Source organism: Chlorocebus sabaeus, chromosome 8 (genome assembly GCF_047675955.1).
Source record: "Chlorocebus sabaeus isolate Y175 chromosome 8, mChlSab1.0.hap1, whole genome shotgun sequence".
NCBI classification, from domain to species: domain Eukaryota; kingdom Metazoa; phylum Chordata; class Mammalia; order Primates; family Cercopithecidae; genus Chlorocebus; species Chlorocebus sabaeus.
In genome coordinates, this window is record NC_132911.1 from 17157365 (window position 1) to 17175492 (window position 18128).

General features: G+C 42.1%; 1 protein-coding gene across 12 annotated transcripts in view; it reads right to left on the minus strand.

Moving 5' to 3' along the window:
• The window catches only part of MTUS1 (microtubule associated scaffold protein 1), a 164825-nt gene that overhangs the window by 23167 nt on the left and 123530 nt on the right, over nucleotides 1-18128 (minus strand). For 11 of the 12 annotated variants that reach the window (XM_073017959.1, XM_007961738.3, XM_007961744.3 and 8 more), the window contains 2 exons: nucleotides 17240-17454; nucleotides 7701-7767 (listed from right to left, as the gene is read on the minus strand). In XM_073017959.1, coding sequence (XP_072874060.1) covers nucleotides 7701-7767; nucleotides 17240-17454 — 282 coding nt within the window. Of the gene's footprint in view, nucleotides 1-7700; nucleotides 7768-8792; nucleotides 8862-17239; nucleotides 17455-18128 lie in introns of those variants that run through there. The other variant, XM_037983771.2, reaches the window with a different exon arrangement.

Here is an 18128-nt window from a genome sequence, read left to right on the forward strand (position 1 = left end):
GAGGCAGTCCAAAGTTCACGGACACTGGGGAAGTGCTGATTAGACAATGTGTATACTGCTTTTGGCAATACACTGTTTTTTGCAAGCTACTTTCCTCAGTAAGATATATTTTAACAATATTTCTTAAACTCTTGATTAGAAGAAAATTATTCCAAAAGTAGCTATCCATGCAAACTAGTGTTTATTTCATATAATTTTCCAATCTTTCAAATCATTTCATTGGACTTTCCCTGTGGTGACTACCAGAAGATTGGTGGTCTAGCTATCTTGGGTTCTTAGGCAAGCTCTGTGCTTTCTAGCTTCCCTTAGGAAGTTACTTAACCTCTGAGCCTCAATTTTTATTATTTTTTTTAAATTACAGTGCAGATGAACAGACAGAGCTGAACATTGTTAGGGATAAGTAGGCACCAAATACACAGTGCTGTTATACTTAGCTCATAATTTTCATGCATAAAAAATCAACTGGTCTTTTTATACTATTATGGGAAGGCCAGGCATTTTTAGAGAATTAAGGATTAAAATCTTGTTGCACAAAACAGAAATAATCAGGACTAATGTATAAAAAGATGAGAGTTACCTGTTAATTGCGATGGCTCAAAAATAATTTTGAAATACGAAATAACTCTTTCTTCATTAATTTAGATCAAGCTTGTCCAACTCCCAGCCTGCAAGTGGCCCAAGACAGCTTCGAATGCGGCCCAACACAAATTTGTAAACGTTCTTAAAACATGATGAGATTTGTGATTTTTTTTTCTTTTAGTCATCAGCTATTGCTAGTGTTCATGTATTTTATGTGTGGCACTAGACAATTCTTCTTCTTCCAATGTGTCCCAGGGAAGCAAAAAGATTGGACACCCCTGATTTAGATGCAAAGTCTGATTCCAAGGAGTAACATTAATAAAAAGCAAAAAGAACCCAAAAGATCATAATCATGGTCCTCTATTGCACCAGTTTTTATTCAACATGACTCTAGAAAGAAGCTTATCCTAGAGGCAAAATGTCTGCTGCAGACGTAGACCGTTTTAAATTTAACTGTAATCTATTTCAAAGGCTGACACTTTCAAAATGCTCTGATTAACTCGGATGGTCAGACATAATCTACGATGCATCCAAGAGAATTATAGCTCTCCTTTATGACCATGCATTCCTACAGGACAATAACTTTTTCTTTGCAAGATGTAGAATGTATTTTTTAATTATTCTGACTCAGCTTTATTTAAACTTTTACTTGACGTTCAGGGGTACATATGCAGGTTTGTTACACAGGTGAACTTGAGTCACAGGAGTTTGTTGCACAGATTATTTCATCACCCAGGTACTAAGCCCAGTACCCGATAGTTATTTTTTCTGCTCTTCTCCCTCCTCCCACCCTCCACCCTCAAGGAGGCCCCAGTGTCTGTTGTTCCCCTCTTTGTGTCCATATGTGTTTGTCATAGAAATGTTAAACAGTTTATAGAAAAACATTTGTGCATTAAGAAAACACTGAGTATTAGCATATTTTACGAAGAAAACTACCTTTCCCTAGCTACCATCGTTGGTAATAAAATCATTCATTCGTTGAAGTCTAAGCACCTGGTAAGCGCCAAGCACAAGGTGGGAGAGCTATAAAAATAAGGAGCTACTGGCCCTGCCCTTGAAGAGTTCCTAATTCCAGATGGCAAGAAGAGGTCTATAAACAAATCACTGGAAGAAACAAAACCTTAAATGTGTACAAGGTGCCTTGAAAGGAATATTAGAAGGCACAATTACCTTGCTTGAAAGATGTGGGCGAAATTCAACTGAAGATATTTTAGCTAAGACTTAAAAACTGAGTAAATGAGAAGGAGCTTGAGGGGTCCACGATGGGAGGGGAGTGGAAAGAGGAGAGTGCACTCCAGGCAGAGAGGATACCGTGCAAAAGATGCGGACAAGAGGTGCTAATGAACCCACGGCTGGGGCCTGGGAGGGGAAAGGAGGCGTGAATAAAGGGGAAAGAGTGCCTAGACATGAATTTGGACTGGAAGATTTCAATCAGTCAAATCACAATGGTGTGCTTAGTATGTCTGGGTTTTGTCCCCCAAGGCCAAACTGGAGTCTTTTGTGTTTGTTAAAAATGTCCAGGAGAAGCTGGGCGCGGTGGCTCAAGCCTGTAATCCCAACACTTTGGGAGGCGAAGGCAGGTGGACCACCTGAGGTCAGGAGAGTTCGAGACCAGTCTGGCCAACATGGTGAAACCTCGTTTCTACTAAAAACACAAAAAGTCGCCGGGAGTGGTGGTGCACACCTGTCATCCCAGCTACTCAGGAGGCTGAGCAGGACAATCACTTGAATCCAGGAGGTGGACGTTGCAGTGACCCAGGATAAAGCCATTGCATTCCATCCTGGGTGACGGGGTAAAAACTCCTTCCAAAAAAAAAACCCCCAAAACACAAAATGTCCAGTAGACACACATGTCAGCTTTACTCTAAGTATAATTAGTTCTGGCCGCAAGTGGAGAGCAGATCACAGGCCAGGAGGTAAGGTGGCCTGTGGGGCAGCTGTTGCAGTATCTTCCAGGTGAGAAATTGTGGGACTTAAAGCGGCAGCAGCCAGAATGCTGAGCAGGGATGGATCCAAGTGGCATTTAGGACACCGACTGACATGCACACGGAGGTTGGGGGAACAGGAGTGTGATTTCAGTTGTTAGCTTGGGTGGTAAGTGAATCCTATCACCATCATCAAAGCTGAGGAACAGGGGTGAATGAGGAGACGCTGCATGGCGCTCAGGAAGGAAGGGGCTGGGTCATCAGGAAGGTCTGATGATACTGGACTGGCTCACCTGGGGGCAGCACCTCACTGAGAAGCATCTGCAGCTTGGGAAGGAGAGGACCAGAAAAATAAATCTGGGTCATTCTTGTATAGGTAGTAGTGGAAACCATGGGAATGGATGAGAAAACAGCTGGCAATGAAACCCTTGCTATATACTATGACACTATTTAATGGGTAAGTGAACTTACGGGACAGCCACTTGATAGACGTTCCCCCAGCCCATTAAAGGTGATCACAATGAAGACCGTGAGGCAATGTGGAAAAGTGCTTGACCTGTCCAGTTAAAAAGATCACAGCAGACATTTGACCAGGTGCAATGGCTCACATCTGTAATCCCAGCACTTTGGGAGGATGAGGCGGGTGGATCACTTGAGTCAAGCATTCGAGACCAGCCTGGCCAATACGGTGAAACTCTGTCTCTACTAAAAATACAAAAATTAGCCCAGCATGGTGATGTGCACCTGTAATCCCAGCTATTCTGGAGGTTGAGGCAGGAGAATTGCTTGAATCCAGGAGATGGAGGATGCAGTGAGCCGAGACAGTGCCACTGCACTCCAGCCTGGGCAACAGAGCAAGACCCTGTCTTTAAAAAAAAAAAAAAGATCAGAGTAGGCATTTAACATACACAAATCTCAAAAGTAGTATGAAAGAAGCCAGAGACAAAAAACAGCATACTATATCTTTCCATTTAAATGAGAATCTAGTTCAGACAAAACCTTTGATGATAAAGTTAGTTAAATCAGTGTTTGCTTCTCGGGGGAGGGGTGTTCCACTGTGAAATGCATGAGGGAATTTTCTGGATTGACAGAAACAGTCTATGCTTGATAAGGATGTAGGTTTTAGGAGTATATGTCTGTCAAAACTGATGGAATAATTAGCATTCCATTGTATGAAAATTATACCTTAATTTAAAAAATCACAGTATGAAGTTGTATATATTCATATAAACTAAGAAAAGGGAATATGCAAATAAAGTTACATCAGGGCAGTGGAGCTACGGGCTGTTTTCTTTTCACTTAAAAATTTTAATTTTCATACACTGTTCTAAAAAAAAAAAAGAACTTTAAAACTTCAAATGCCTAAAAATATTTATCAATTACCCAGGAAAACAGAAAGCATATTATATTATTTTTCCATAGGAAACAGAAAAGAATCTCTACAATTATGGACTTTATACCTGAAGATAACAAGAAAACACAGGAGACAATAAAGATATCAACGTAGAGTATCAAAGAATCACTGGACCAAGGGGACACTTGTAAGAGTTTCTGCAGAAGCAAAGTACCAGTGCTTCCATGAGGGCAGGGAGGCTCAGACAGTGGAAACACACAGGCCGCTTTGGATGCTGGCACGGTGAGAGTGAGAGGACAATGGGAAAGTCAGCGGATGCGGGGACAGCAGGAGGCTGCTAGATTGGGAAAGTGGAAAGCACAGACTCTACCTGGGTTTCAGTGCCCCTGAGTTTATCAGCTGTCCTCTTTCTTTGCAGTTCTTAATAGTTTGGGTACCTTGTCTCAACTTTCATAGAGAAGGTGAAGAAACATTACCCAATGGGAGAGTGACACTAACTCCCATTGCCCCACCCCCATTATTTTGGAGGGGAAAAGTGGGTGCTTTGACGATGGCGATAGTGGCAGCTCTCTTTCCTTGAGTTGCTGTGATGGGCCAGGCACTACGCCACTGCTTTACATGCGTTACTATTTTATTCAAGCCCCACAATAACCCAGCAAAATATATATCGATTTCATATCACCAGTGAAAAAACCATACTCAAAGAAGTTAGGTAACATCCAACTAGGAGTGGATGGCCAAAAACTTAGGCTTTGACTCCACACACCAAACTCTACTGGATCAGGAGAATACGCTGATGAGGTCTCATTTCCACTTGAGTCTGAAGAGCCTGTCATTTGGGATTTCGGGTAATATTGAGTCTAATGACTATTCCTTTCTGTGGCATAGATGATGCCCTCACAAAACGGCCCCTGTAGTTAATGACTACACAGCTGTGAAGCTGCATACATCCTAATACCTATTATTTACTAGCAGTTAACACTTGGTTCTAGATGCTTCACAATGCATTACCTCATGTAATCCTCACAACCACCCTTGGGGCAGACGACCCGCACCGCCATTTTCACCGAGGATGAAATTGGGACGGAAGAGATACAAGGCGACTTGTCCTAAGTCACTCAGTGACCACAGATGTGGCCCCGGACAGTGTGACAGCATGAGCCTAACCACTTGACTGCCTCCAAATTCAAAACTGTGTTCCCAACTTTGCTATGGAAACCCGTCTCAACTCATGCTGAAACTAACAATCCCACTGGTAGCCTTGAGAGTGTTCTTCCTGGACCGCTTCATCACAAGTGTTTACAGCTTTCGCTTCCCTCCACTTACAGAACCAAAACCCTTCTCCAAGCAGAGAAGGGCTACCATCAGATGTACACCTGCTGCAACAGCAGCCATGACACATTCCCTGAGAGGCCAGCACTGGGTGACTGAGGATCTGGACAGGCCACCCACTGTACCAACACTCTGGAGGCAGCAGAAGCAGCGCACCAGGGCAGCCTCCTTATCACGGATACAAAGGTGACAGTGGGCACACACCGTTACGGCTATTTCCTGTCAGGCTACCTGACTCACTGGAGGTGCTGAATCCCTGGGCCCCAACTGCAGTTGATTAATTGTTCTGTCCACTAAAATGTAAAAACAGCATCCTTCATTCAAGCAGAGTGAATGGGCACAGTGTTCCACTCTCACTGCTGCCTTGTCTTGGGAGAGAGGCTGAAACGTGAACCTCTAGGTAGGCTCACCTCCACTTCCACTGGGTTATAATGAACTCTGAAACACACACACACAAAGGCCTCTTTCCTGATCTTCTAACTCTCTGTTAATCACATTATTTAAGGCATGGACAAAAGCGAATTGGGTTGGTCATTTAGGTAATCATAAGGGTGACTGTCAAGTAACATGGCACAAAGCCTGCAAAGTCTGAGAGCTGGGCTGTGTCTCAGCTGGGGTTTCCTTGAACTGTTTCACCAGAACTCTCAAGTCTTCGGGATTCTGAAGTTTCCATCTGTCTTAAAATTACTTTTCCATAAAGAGGCCTTCATTTGCACAGCCTAAAACAAAGTCAGGACTGATGTCTTGGCTAGGTATTAAGAATCTGGATGGTTAGTCAGGGATTTGGCCTCACCTCCCACTAGAAGGGGAAAAGGGAACAGGAATGCAGAAAAGTCTTTTACAGAGTCTTGCTCTGCCGGCCAGGCTGGAGTGCAGTGGCACAATGACAGCTCACTACAGCCTCGAAGTCCTGGGCTCAAGCAGTCTTCCCACCTCAGACTCCTGAGTAGCTGGGACAACAGGCACACACCACCATGCTTGGATGATTTTTAAACTATTTTTTGTATAGTCAGGGTCTTGCTATATTGCTCAAGCTGGTCTCAAACTACTGGCCTCAAGAGATCCTCCCACCTCAGCCTCCCAAAGCGCTGGGATTACAGGTGTCAGCTACCACACCCCGCCCAGAGGAAGTCCTGACCCCACACTCACTGCCCTCTGATTTTTGCTCTGGTGAAGGTGGGAGAATTAAGTGTTCAAATCCAGCAAATCAGGTTGGCAGTGTGGTCTTGTCCAAAAGAAAAACGGGCAGTTTCTCCTAGAGTTGGGTGAACACAATTTGCTTCTCTGGTTGTTACCTTGCATTATTCATACAATATACCTGGGCATATTTTGGTGGAGACTGTAACACACACAGAAAACCGCAAAGGGCAAAGAAATCAGTCCTAGAATGATCAGCTCAAGATCTGGCTGAAGCTGAAGCAGGAAGCTGATTCTCTAGTCAGAGAAGCCCAGGGCAGAAAGAGGAACCCCAAAGCGGTCGGTTCACTCCAAGATAGGAGTTGACATAGAAAAGGCAGTGTCGGCTGGGCACGGTGGCTCACACCTGCAATCCCAGTACTTTGGGAGGCCGAGGTCAAGAGATCGAGACCATCCTGGCTAACATGGCGAAACCCCATCTCTACTAAAAATACAAAAATGAGCTGGGCATGGTGGCGGGCGCCTGTAGTCCCAGCTACTCGGGAGGCTGAGGCAAAAGAATCGCTTGAACCTGGGAGGCAGAGGTTGCAGTGAGCCGAGATCGCACCACTGCACACTCCAGTCTGGCGACGGAGCGAGACTCTGTCTCAAAAAAAAAAAAAAAAAAAAAAAAAGAAAAGAAAAAGAAAAGAGAAAAGCAAAGCAAAGCAAAGGCAGTGTCGTGTCTGTTCCATGAACCCTAAGGACTTCCAGGAAAGACTGGAACTAAAATAAGAGTGCAACCTGGAAACTACAGGGCTGGGTGGTAGGTGTTGAGACCTGGGGCTTCCTGTGGAGCGGAGAGGTGGTTCACCATCAGCCCCCTCCAAATAGTAAGATTAACACAGAACGTACCTTTTTCAGCCAGGTTGCCCTAATGGACAGTATCCTTTCAACTTCATCCTCACTACTCACAAACCAACCCTTGGAAACACAATGGATTTACTGTTTATCAAGAGGGGAAACTTGTCACTACTGTCATATGAAAAGTGGTTCAGAAAAAAAAAAAAAAATGACAACATTATTTAACAGGAATTCACACAATTACAAAAGTAATTCTGTCCCTCTCTTCAGCAAGAGAAATGTTTTGCTCATCAGAAGTTCTGCTAGGCTTAGTCAGATCAGTGCCAGGAATTCTGTGAACTGAAGGTCAAGCTGCCAAGATTTAAAAGAAATGTCGATAGTAAGTGTTTGCCCAGATACCAGACAGGGAGTGCCAACAGCTCCCAGCATGCAACTCCAGCCACAATGCAGACAGGACAACCACATTTTCCAGTGTTCCCCTTGTCCCATAAAATTTAACAACAACAACAACAACAACGAAAAGCTCTTACCTAGCTCTCCCCGGAGGTTAACAAGTTCTTGAGATAGGGTTTTGTGTTGTTTCAGCGCTTCCTCCCGCTGCGGAAAACACACATCAAGTTACTCATGTTTTCAAGAGGGTCCCTTTCAGTAAGGTACACATTTGTTATCACTAGGAAAATGAGACCCACTATTGGGAAGCCAAGATATGAATCATTTAGACTAACAATTTGTGTTGTTAAAAGAAACACAGTCGTCCCTCAGTTGTTAAGGAAATTCATAATTCAAAAATCTGTATTTTTGCAGGTCCCAGTGCAACTTTGGTTTGAGGCAGTGAATGGCCCATTTAGAAATATTTACTTTGAGCCAGAGCTTCACTGCTGATCCATAGAACCTTTCGGCTAATGCATACTGTACTTAAGACGTAATGCGTTCTCCTCCTTCAAGGGCAATAAACATCTAATCAGTTTAAGATAAATATTTAATGTTCTAAACACAGGCACATATATGCACTTTGTCCTATATTTGCAAATAAAAAAGTTTCGTTACAATGCCAATCCTTCTAAAAGAAAGATAAAAAGTTTGTTAGAAAGCTGCAGCAGAAAGATAATCCTTTAAAGACAAAATTAAAGGAATTTTTTTCAGCTACATACCATTTTCTAAGGATTACGATATTTTGGATCAGTGATAATTCTAAATCGATGTTAGAGAAACAAACCAAAGAAAACCAGATGGCTGTTTTTAGTATTAGAGAAGCAATTATCAACCTTGAGCTAAAGAATCATTTTCAAGTTACCAGCACCTCACAGCAATCACATATACACACATACTTACACAAATACAGTAATTACATACAGTTCCTTAAAAGGTAGATTCCCTAGCACCAGGGAGTAACTAAAAAAAAAAAATGAAGAATTTCAAAGCTCACTGAGAAAAGCCCTCACGAGGATCACCCAAGACGGAGCTCCCACCGCATCCTGATCACAGCGTTGCAGAGATCATGAGACCCGGCCTTTGCAGGCAAGAGTTGCTTGTCATTCCAAGCATTTTCCCCGAATTCCAGACAGCCTCTGCAGTAGTCCTGACATTCTTCCAGAAAAGCACTATAAACAAATACTAATTACCCTCGGTGCTGCACATGGAGAATAGAGGCACATTTTGCTGCTCGGGCAGCCCATTTTCCAGCTTCTGTCTCCAAGTCCCCCCACCCCTCACACTGTCCAAGAAGCATACAGGTGGCCGCGCCACCCACCAGTCGGGTCTGTCTACATTCAAAGCTCTAACAGGAGGCGTGCCATTGGCCCTCGGGCGTCTTACTTCATGTCCTGCAGGTTACCGTGCGCCTCGGATTCCTCACTCACAGAAGCTGATACTGCAGCTTCTGCCTTTGGCACAGGCAGCCTGCGATTACTTAAAGCCACAGCCTTTCATTTATGAAAAACGAGAGGCAGGCATTAGACTGATCGATTGCCATTTAGTTAAATATCAGCTGCAACGGGGGGAAGAAACACTGACCCCCTCTGCATGGATAATGGAGTTATTTTTAGACCTGTGAGCCTTTTTCCTCCCCTCTCTAATTGGGGTCATTAGATGATGACACTTACTAATAGAAAAGGGAAACTTGTTCTTCAGAACGCGTATACTAAATGAGGTTATGAACTAGGTGAAGAGCAAGGAAAGGGGCGTGCTGTCGTTTAGAATTTTAAATGGCATTATGAAATGAGCGGTGTTTCAGAATAAGTCCGAAGTGCTGACTGCAGAGTTGGAGATCCCATATATTTTTAAGTTTTACTTCGTTCTCACCTCTCAGTGACAGCTCAGGACATCAAGTCTAAACGCCAGCACTGAAGCGCCAGCACTTTTCACTGAGTACCTTCTGGCCTCAACGGTATTCTAAATGTTTGGGTTTTTAAAAATATGGTATTAAGTTGTTCTGAAATCACCAATGAGTCTGAGTTTTTTAAATTAACAAGTAATTGGTTTTCTAATGCAGAAATTTAAGTGAGGAAAATCAGCCTGCATAATAATGGAAGAAAAACATAAAAATATGTATCATATATACTTCTCCTCATGTCAGAAATTTAAGACTTAATTTTGTTTAGTAATTTACTTCAAGTAAATACCAGGAAGCTTTGCCACTCAAGTAACAGGAAAAACAAGACAGCTTTACTAAATCCCCACAAGCAATCCTGAAACTCATTTGGTGAACTTGCTTGAAATTCACTTTTCAGTACTAGCCAAGTTGCTAATAGAAGGAAGAAATGGCAAGAAAATTAAATCATTCTTCAAATTTATGGAAACTATGGGAAGATGAAAAAAATTAAAAAATATAGTTAGTATAATTTCAAAGAACAATTTTGTGGAAACATTATGTTCTGTTGCAGAAATACACCAGATGATTTTTTACTTATTAAAGGGGGTTTTGGGAAAGCGAGTTTCACCAAGCACGTCGACATTTCCCCAAACTTCAACTCTACCGCACTCCACAGTCCTGTCCTTAATGCCTCAGAAGCTACTGACATCTTCCAACCTCTGTCAGGCACAGTAACAGCAACAGGAAAACCTTGAGGTCATCTTTCACTCTTTGTCTAAATGAGTTGTGCAAAAGTCAGCCAGTTCTTCCCTTGTAATGTGTCTTGAATCCATTGCACTTTTTCTTTTAGTGCTATCTCCACACTAGTCCTGATCCTAGCCCATTCCTGGACTATCGGAAGTATCCCTTCACCTTTCAGAGGGCTGGTAGATGATTAGTCCATATTCTTTGTATATATAAACTCCCTTGCTCACAACAAGCCTTGTTGAGTGCATTTGTAACAAATAAAAAAACTACTTCACCATAGTTCTGTGGACTTGAAGCATCCAGCCTCCCCTTTAGCCTCCCAGCCTCTCTCCTGTGCAAGTCACACGGACCACGCATATCTCACCTCCACACGCTTGTCAACACCACCTTCTCTGGAATGCAGGACTTCCTTTACTGACTCATTATATCAACCTTTTGGGAATGCTAAATATCATAGACAATATCCCCCTCCCCCAAATCAATAGAAAGACCATTTACCCTTCTAAATCGGTTGGTAACTTATTACTTCAAACTAATTAATCTAGCATTTTTCACAGCAGATGCTGTGAAAATATAAAAGAAATTTAAGACATGGTCCCTGCCTTCAAGAAGCACGGGGCCTACCTAGAACTAGAACATCCAGGCTCAGTTCTTTTGGTCATTGATCAAAGCAGATGACCTCATCGGATGGGAAGCAGTAATGAAGAAAACCAAGAGCTTTATATACAATCCATAGGTGAAATGCTGACCCACGTGCCCATACTGTAACAGACACATACTACGTGTTAGTTTCTGCCTAACTCTCCCTGATAGCTTGGCCTTTACATGTACTTACCCTTTACTTGTAGATGATAAAATGCATTATATGTCCCTTAGATACTGATATACTGTTTCTTTTTACTCAGCTGCTCCTAGATCAGTGTTTCTGTCTTAGATAATAAACTCTTAACTGTCCAGATAACAGGTTGATTCAATTCTCTTTGTATTGTAACACGCAGAATTTCACACAATGTGAAAAAAAGAGAAAGGTGGAAATCTGGATATAAAGATGACTTTATGCTCATGCATTAAATATATGAAATGTTCCAAGAAAAAAAAAAATGGATTCACCATAATTGAATTAGGAGTCCCTGGGACACAGGCACTTAGTCTCTGGCTGTGGTCCCATCGGTGTGCCTGCATTTTTGCTAGCCACTGAGTAGCATCAACAGCCCACAGGATCTTGCAGAGAAAAGCCACATCAGATGGCTCAGACGTGTGCTGCATCTGACCTCCTCCCCATCACCCACACCGCGAATTTGCTCAATGCATCTACGTTTTTTTGTTCCGAGACAACTTTACTGCTAGTGTCATTCAAAATTCAACTTTGTTTAGGTGCTACTTTAGGTAAAATTCCACTTAAAAAAAAAAAAAAAAAGATTTGGAGGCATTTTGAAGAATGAGAGGTTTGGGGAGGGTGACCAGTTCAAGTTTACCTAGAAACTCACCCAACAGACCCTTTCATGAAGAAGCTTACTTACTACCATCACTACTGTTGTTCACTTTGGCTGTCTGTGCAGAATACTGTCTAAGCAAGGATAAATCAAGAATTAGAAAAAAAATTAAAGTAACGTTTGTCTTTTGAGGAACAGAGAGTGTGACATTAGTTCTCTGATTCATGAGACATCAGAATGTCTGATATGTAATGAAATATGTCTGCTACTACAGTGGGAAACTTAGAGTTATTAAGTAGATTTGCAACAAAAGTGTGATAGTTGCAAGATTCTCTTAACCATTTTTACCTATAATCTAAGGCTCTAATGCCATTTAGAAAAGATTAGCAATAACTATATATACACACACACACAATACCTATATATTATACATATATAAAAATACATAGACATACAATGTATAGGTATATCATGTATGCAAAATCCATACACATATATGTATACAATGTGTATCTATATGTATTTTACATATATGTGTGTGGCTGTGTATAAACACAGTATATATATTTCTGTAATGGGAATGGGAACTAAAAGGTTAACGGAGTTTTTAAAATTGTTTAATTTTGCCCAAGATCTTTGTTCTCCAACTATTTTTATTATTATTTTATATATATATAGAGAGAGAGACAAGGTCTTACTCTGTCACCCAGGCTGGAGTGCAATGGCACCATCTTCGCTCACTGCAACCTCTGCCTCTTGGGTTAAGCGATTCTTGTGCCTCAGCCTCTCCAGTAGCTGGGACTACAGGCATGTGCCACCATGCGTGGCTGATTTTTGTATTTCTTAGTAAAGACAGGGTTTCATCATGTTGCCCAGGCTGGTCTCGAACTCCGGACCTCAAGTGATATGCCCACCTCAGCCTCCCAAAGTGTTGGGATTACAGGTGTGAGCCACCACACCTAGCCTCCAACTGTTTTATAATAGTAGTACACACTACACAATCAGTAAATATTTGCTGATTATAAAATAAAGAGAACAAAGAACATTTACATAAGACTTTATGCTCATCCTACATGGGGAATTCCATCCTCTCTGTTCACATATTCACTCACATATACACTGTACTGTCTATTAAAGCTGCTGGGATGCTTTCATAATAAAGAACTAGAGGTAGATCCTGCCCTCAGTAAATTTCCTATCTTAAAAAGCAAAAACAAGCATTAAACCGGTATCTCTAATATAATGCAGAGAATGAAAGAGAAGCATATATGCTCCTGGAATTCAGAGGTGGACAGAACACAGATCCAGAAGGCCAGGAAATCATTCACTAAAGAGTAGGTTCTGGACTGAGCATGGTGGCTCATGCCTGTAATCCCAGCAGGTGTTTGGGAGGCCGAGGCAGGTGGGTCACTTGAGGTGAGGAGTTTAAGACCAGCCTGGCTAACATAGTGAAACCTCATCTCTACTAAAACCACAAAAATTATCCGGGTATGCTGGTGGGCACCTGTAATCCCAACTACTCAGGAGGCTGAGTCAGGAGAACTGCTTGAACCCGGGTGATGGAGGCTGCAGTGAGCTGAGATTGTGCCACTGCACTCCAGCCTGGGTGACAGAGCAAGCCACTGTCTTCAAAAAAAAAAAACAAACAAAAACAAAAACAAAAACAAAAAACAAAAAAAAGCAGGGTCTGGAGCTATATTCAGTGCAGTCACAATTCCTTGGGTTTCAGGACCTAAATTTAGGTATAAGGTGAAATTCACACACAGTACGAGTGTCTGGGAAAGTCACTAGGAGCTTGCCATGTTGTGGATAATGTATCTCTCTGTAGATCCAACCCGGTGAATTTTTTTTCCTCTAGTGTTGGATTCACTCTCTCTCTAACTAGGCACCTGATAAAGGCCTCGGCTTGTGTTTAGAGGTGAGGCCAGGTTGTATGAGGGAATAGTGTCTTTAAACACTAAGATCGCTGAGAGTATAAAATGCTCACGCCACAAGAGGTGTTCAGGGACTGAGCAGACACCTGAAGGAAGGGTGGATTCCTGACTTTCATCTCAAATTGACTCCTGGGCCTTTGTTCATTGAGGGCAGGGGGCATACAAGGTGGACTTGTGTTCTTCATTTAATTTGCTTTTTTTTTTTTAAAGATGGAATCTCGCTTTGTCACCAGGCTGGAGTGCAGTGGCGCAATCTTGGCTCACTGCAACCTCCACCTCTCAAAGTAAAGCGATTCTTCTACCTCAGCCTCCCGAGTACCTGGGACTACAGGCACATGCCACCATGCACGGCTAATTTTTGTAGTTTTAGTAGAGATGGGGTTTCACCATACTGGTCAGGCTGGTCTTGAACTTCTGACCTCAGGTGATCCACTTGCCTTGGCCTCCCAAAGTGCTGGGATTACAGGCGTGAGCCACTGTGCCTGGCCTGCATTTTTTTTATTTTAGTTGTTTGTATACTGATCTATGTAAATTAAATGCAAGTGGTGATGTGATGCTGCTGTAAAACCGATCTGAACATGTAGGTATTGGGGGCAAGGACAGCAGCCCAGTAACGATATGTGAACAAAGGATGAAGTACAGGAAGTTTATAGGACATTTTTAGTTGATAGCGTCCTAGACCTAGGTTTATGTCCTGGTTCTCCTCTTGCTAGCTGTCTGATAGCAGGTAAATTACTTAACTCTGTTCCTCAATTTTCTTATTTATAACTTCCAACTCGTGTCTTTGGTGAGGATTTAAATAAGGTAAGTAAGAGTATCCGGCACTTAGTAAACATTAGGTTGGTGCAAAAGTAATTGCGGCTTTTGGCACGATGGCAAAACCTCAATTACTTTTGCACCGACCTAGTATTCAACAAATCCCTCTTGCTTCTCCTCCATCTCTTTATGTATGGCTACAGCATCTGGGCATGAGAATAACATTAAAAGGGGCAGTTGTTACCAAATGATAAAAAGCCTTATAGTCCCAGTTAAAAACCAGAGTCTCCCCAAAACAAAATAACAATGTGAGTTACATAAGTATAAATTTCCTAGTAGCCACATTGAAAAAAGTTGAAAAAGATGAAGCTAATTTTCATATTTTAACTCAAATATATACAAAATGATATTTCAATATATTCAATATAAAAGTTGTTAATGAGATAGTTTACATCCTTTGTTTTCATTCTAAGTTTTTGGAATCCAAGTGTATTTTACATGTACCACACATCTCAATTCAATGGATTACATTTCGAATGCTCAGTCTCATATGGCTAGTGGCTACCACACTGGACAGATGAGCTGTAGATAAGGGAGAACCACTGGAAGATTTAATCAGCAGCATGGGATGCTTTCGTAAGAGGAAGCTGTCAGCAGTGCTTGGGATGGATTATGGGGGAGAAACAGTGCAAGCCTAATGATTGGTTAAAAAGTTGCTATCACAGGTTGGGCGTGGTGACTCACGCCTGTAATCCCAGAACTTTGGGAGGTCGAGGTGAGCGGATCACCTGAGGTCGGGAGTTCAAGACCAGCCTGGCCCACATGGCGAAACCCCATCACTACTAAAAAAATACAAAAACTAGCTGGGCATGGTGGCGGGTGCCTGTAATCCCAGCTATTCAGGAGACTGAGGAAGGAGAATCGTTTGAACCTGGGAAGCGGAGGTTGCAGTGAGCCTAGATCACGCCATTGCATTCCAGCCTGGGCCAAAGAGCGAGACTCCATACCAATAAAAAACAAAAACAAAAAAAACAAACTTGCTATCATAATCTAGTGGGCAGCTATCCAGGGTCTGAGCAAGGAGGGCATGAGTGGGGATCGCGAAGACACAGAAAGGGGAGAAACACTGTGGAATGAGAGTTCACAGGACTTGACTGACATCATGAGGAGGATAAAGGAGAGAAAAGAGTTGAGGATGGGAGCTATTAGGCTGGATATAGTAAAATAATTGGTTTACTTCTAAATATAAAAACTAATTATTCCCCACATTTGATAGTATACAGTTTCTAGTTAGCTTACTTGGTTATATAAACACACTCTTGAGTTCCTTTCTTACAAATGAAAGACAAACAAAAATACCATATACTATTACCATAACTAAAAAACTAGGTAGTCCCCATCTTCCCCTCAAAAACAAAAACAAAAACAAAAAAAAACATCTGGAGAAAGCTGTAAAATACTTATCAAGATTTCACTGAGGCCAATTGTGGTGGCGCATGTCTGTAATCCCAGGACTTTGGGAGGCCGAGGTGGGAATGTCATGAGGTCAGGAGATCAAGATCACCCTGACTAACACAGCGAAACCCTGTCTCTACCAAAAATACAAAAAATAAGCTGGGCGTGGTGGTGGGCGCCTGTAGTCCCAGCTACTCAGGAGGCTGAGGCAGGAGAATGGCGTGAACCCGGGAGACGGAGGTTGCAGTGAGCCGAGATCGCGCCACTGCACTCCAGCCTGGGGGACAGAGTGAGATTCCATCAAAAAAAAAAAAAAAAAAGAATTCACTGAAACCATCTACTAGTCTGATAAGTTTCTCCAAGGCACAGACCAAGTCTCATCCACTTCTCTCTCTCCCTGCTTCCTAAACAGGCAGCCATATCACAGGGGCCTCTGTATGAAACCAGGACAGATTTGTTGATCTGAACGAAACTACAGAACAGCCAAACTGAACAGTTTTCTTTTTGCTTTTAATTTTTATGTTTTCCCTATGTTGCTTAGGCTGGTCTTGAACTCCTGGCCACAAGCGATCCTCCCTCTCGTCTTCCCAAAATGCTGGGACTCCAGGCATGAGCCACAGTACATGGCCAGTTTTTGTGTTTGTTTTTTCCTTTTCCTTTGTGTTATCATGTATATCCGTCTTGAAAACTGTGATTAAAAACTAAGGAGCTCAAGTTATATTCTCTGATCAGTTTCCCCCTGAAATAATTACAGCTTTTATTGCTATGTCAGTAACATGTTGATATAAACTTGGTTTTCTCAATGAATTTTAGCCAGTTCGTGAAGTAACATCCCTGAAGAATATTAGGGAAGAGTAACAACACGGCAAATCTGCTTTGTTTTTGCTGCACCACAGGGACCATTTAGGAATAAATGGAACTTCCAGAAAGAATCCCCAGATATGATTCTGGGAGTTAACTCAAAAGTGAGTTCACTCAAAAGTGAGTTAACTCCCAGAATCATATCTGGGGATTCTTTCTGAAAAGTGCTCTTGAATCCATAAATACAACAAACTTCATTTTTCAAAGCATTAAACTAAGTGTGATATGAAAAGCTACACATAGACAAACAGAAAAATTAAGTGAAAAAAAGGTTAATGCTAGTTTAGGTCTAGAGGCACACAGCGGTGTAACAGGCAATTATGTTCTTGCTGTTGCCATTGTAACCAACAGACTCTAGGGGTAAAAAAAGGAAGCGAGAAAATGTTTCCATGCCAAGGTTCTAGCGACCGACTCAGGTTATCTGGTGAACTGACAAAAATGTAATGCGATGAATCACACCTGAGCTTTCCCATCATTTACCTAGATATTCCCAAGGCAAGCACATGAGCAAGTCCTCCCCGTGCTCCCCCGACCTCGAGGAGAAAGGCTCTTTCTAGGATGCACATCCTTACCTCAGACAGCAGGTGCTGAATCACAACTGTCAATGCCTCAAACTTGGTATTACCACAGGCAAGAAGCTGCTTGAGCTGCAGGATAAATCCACTTTGGTTTTCACATTTTGTTTTATATTGCGCCAATTCACGTGTTTTCTCAGAGGGCAGTGCATCGGGAGCCGTCTGTGTCTGGATACATAAGCTTCGGGGATTCTTCTGCCTGCTCTTTTCAACTGCAAGAGGAATTAACATAGATACAAAGACAGGTGAGGTTAATTTTTAAAATCACCACCACATGGGTTCAGAAACAACCAGATAAGCCATGGAAATGCATTTATGTTCCTGTAAGGAATGCATACGGATGAGAGATGGAATGAATCGGAGATCTAGATGGTTGGAATTCACGAACACAGACAGTGGCCGCCAGTTATGACTTTAAAAGATTTATGCGGAACAGAGAATTAGGAACACGACATAAATAGATTTGGCAACCCAGAAACACAAAAACTGTGTGCAAAATGATTCTGTTCTCCTAGTTTCTCATTTTCCAGTTAAACTGGGAGAGAAACCTTGGCTGACGAGAAGCCTGACTTTTCTGATCTCATATGCCGAAAGAAACACACAAATCACTGGACATTTAATTTAATGCCTTTCTCTCCTCCCAGACATTTTCTACAAATCCCTCATCTTTTCCCTGATGATGGCCTAGTCATTACACAGATTTATATTGCACATGAGTCATTTCCTAATCTCTAATAAATCATAACATACATTGAAAACACTCAGATTTTACCTCTTTAAGTTTACTACTATGAGTACTATACTCTTGACTATACTATTCCATTTTCTGCCAAACACAAGCTTTGTCGGTCTTTTTTCCCAAGTAGTGATAATGGCTCCTACAGTT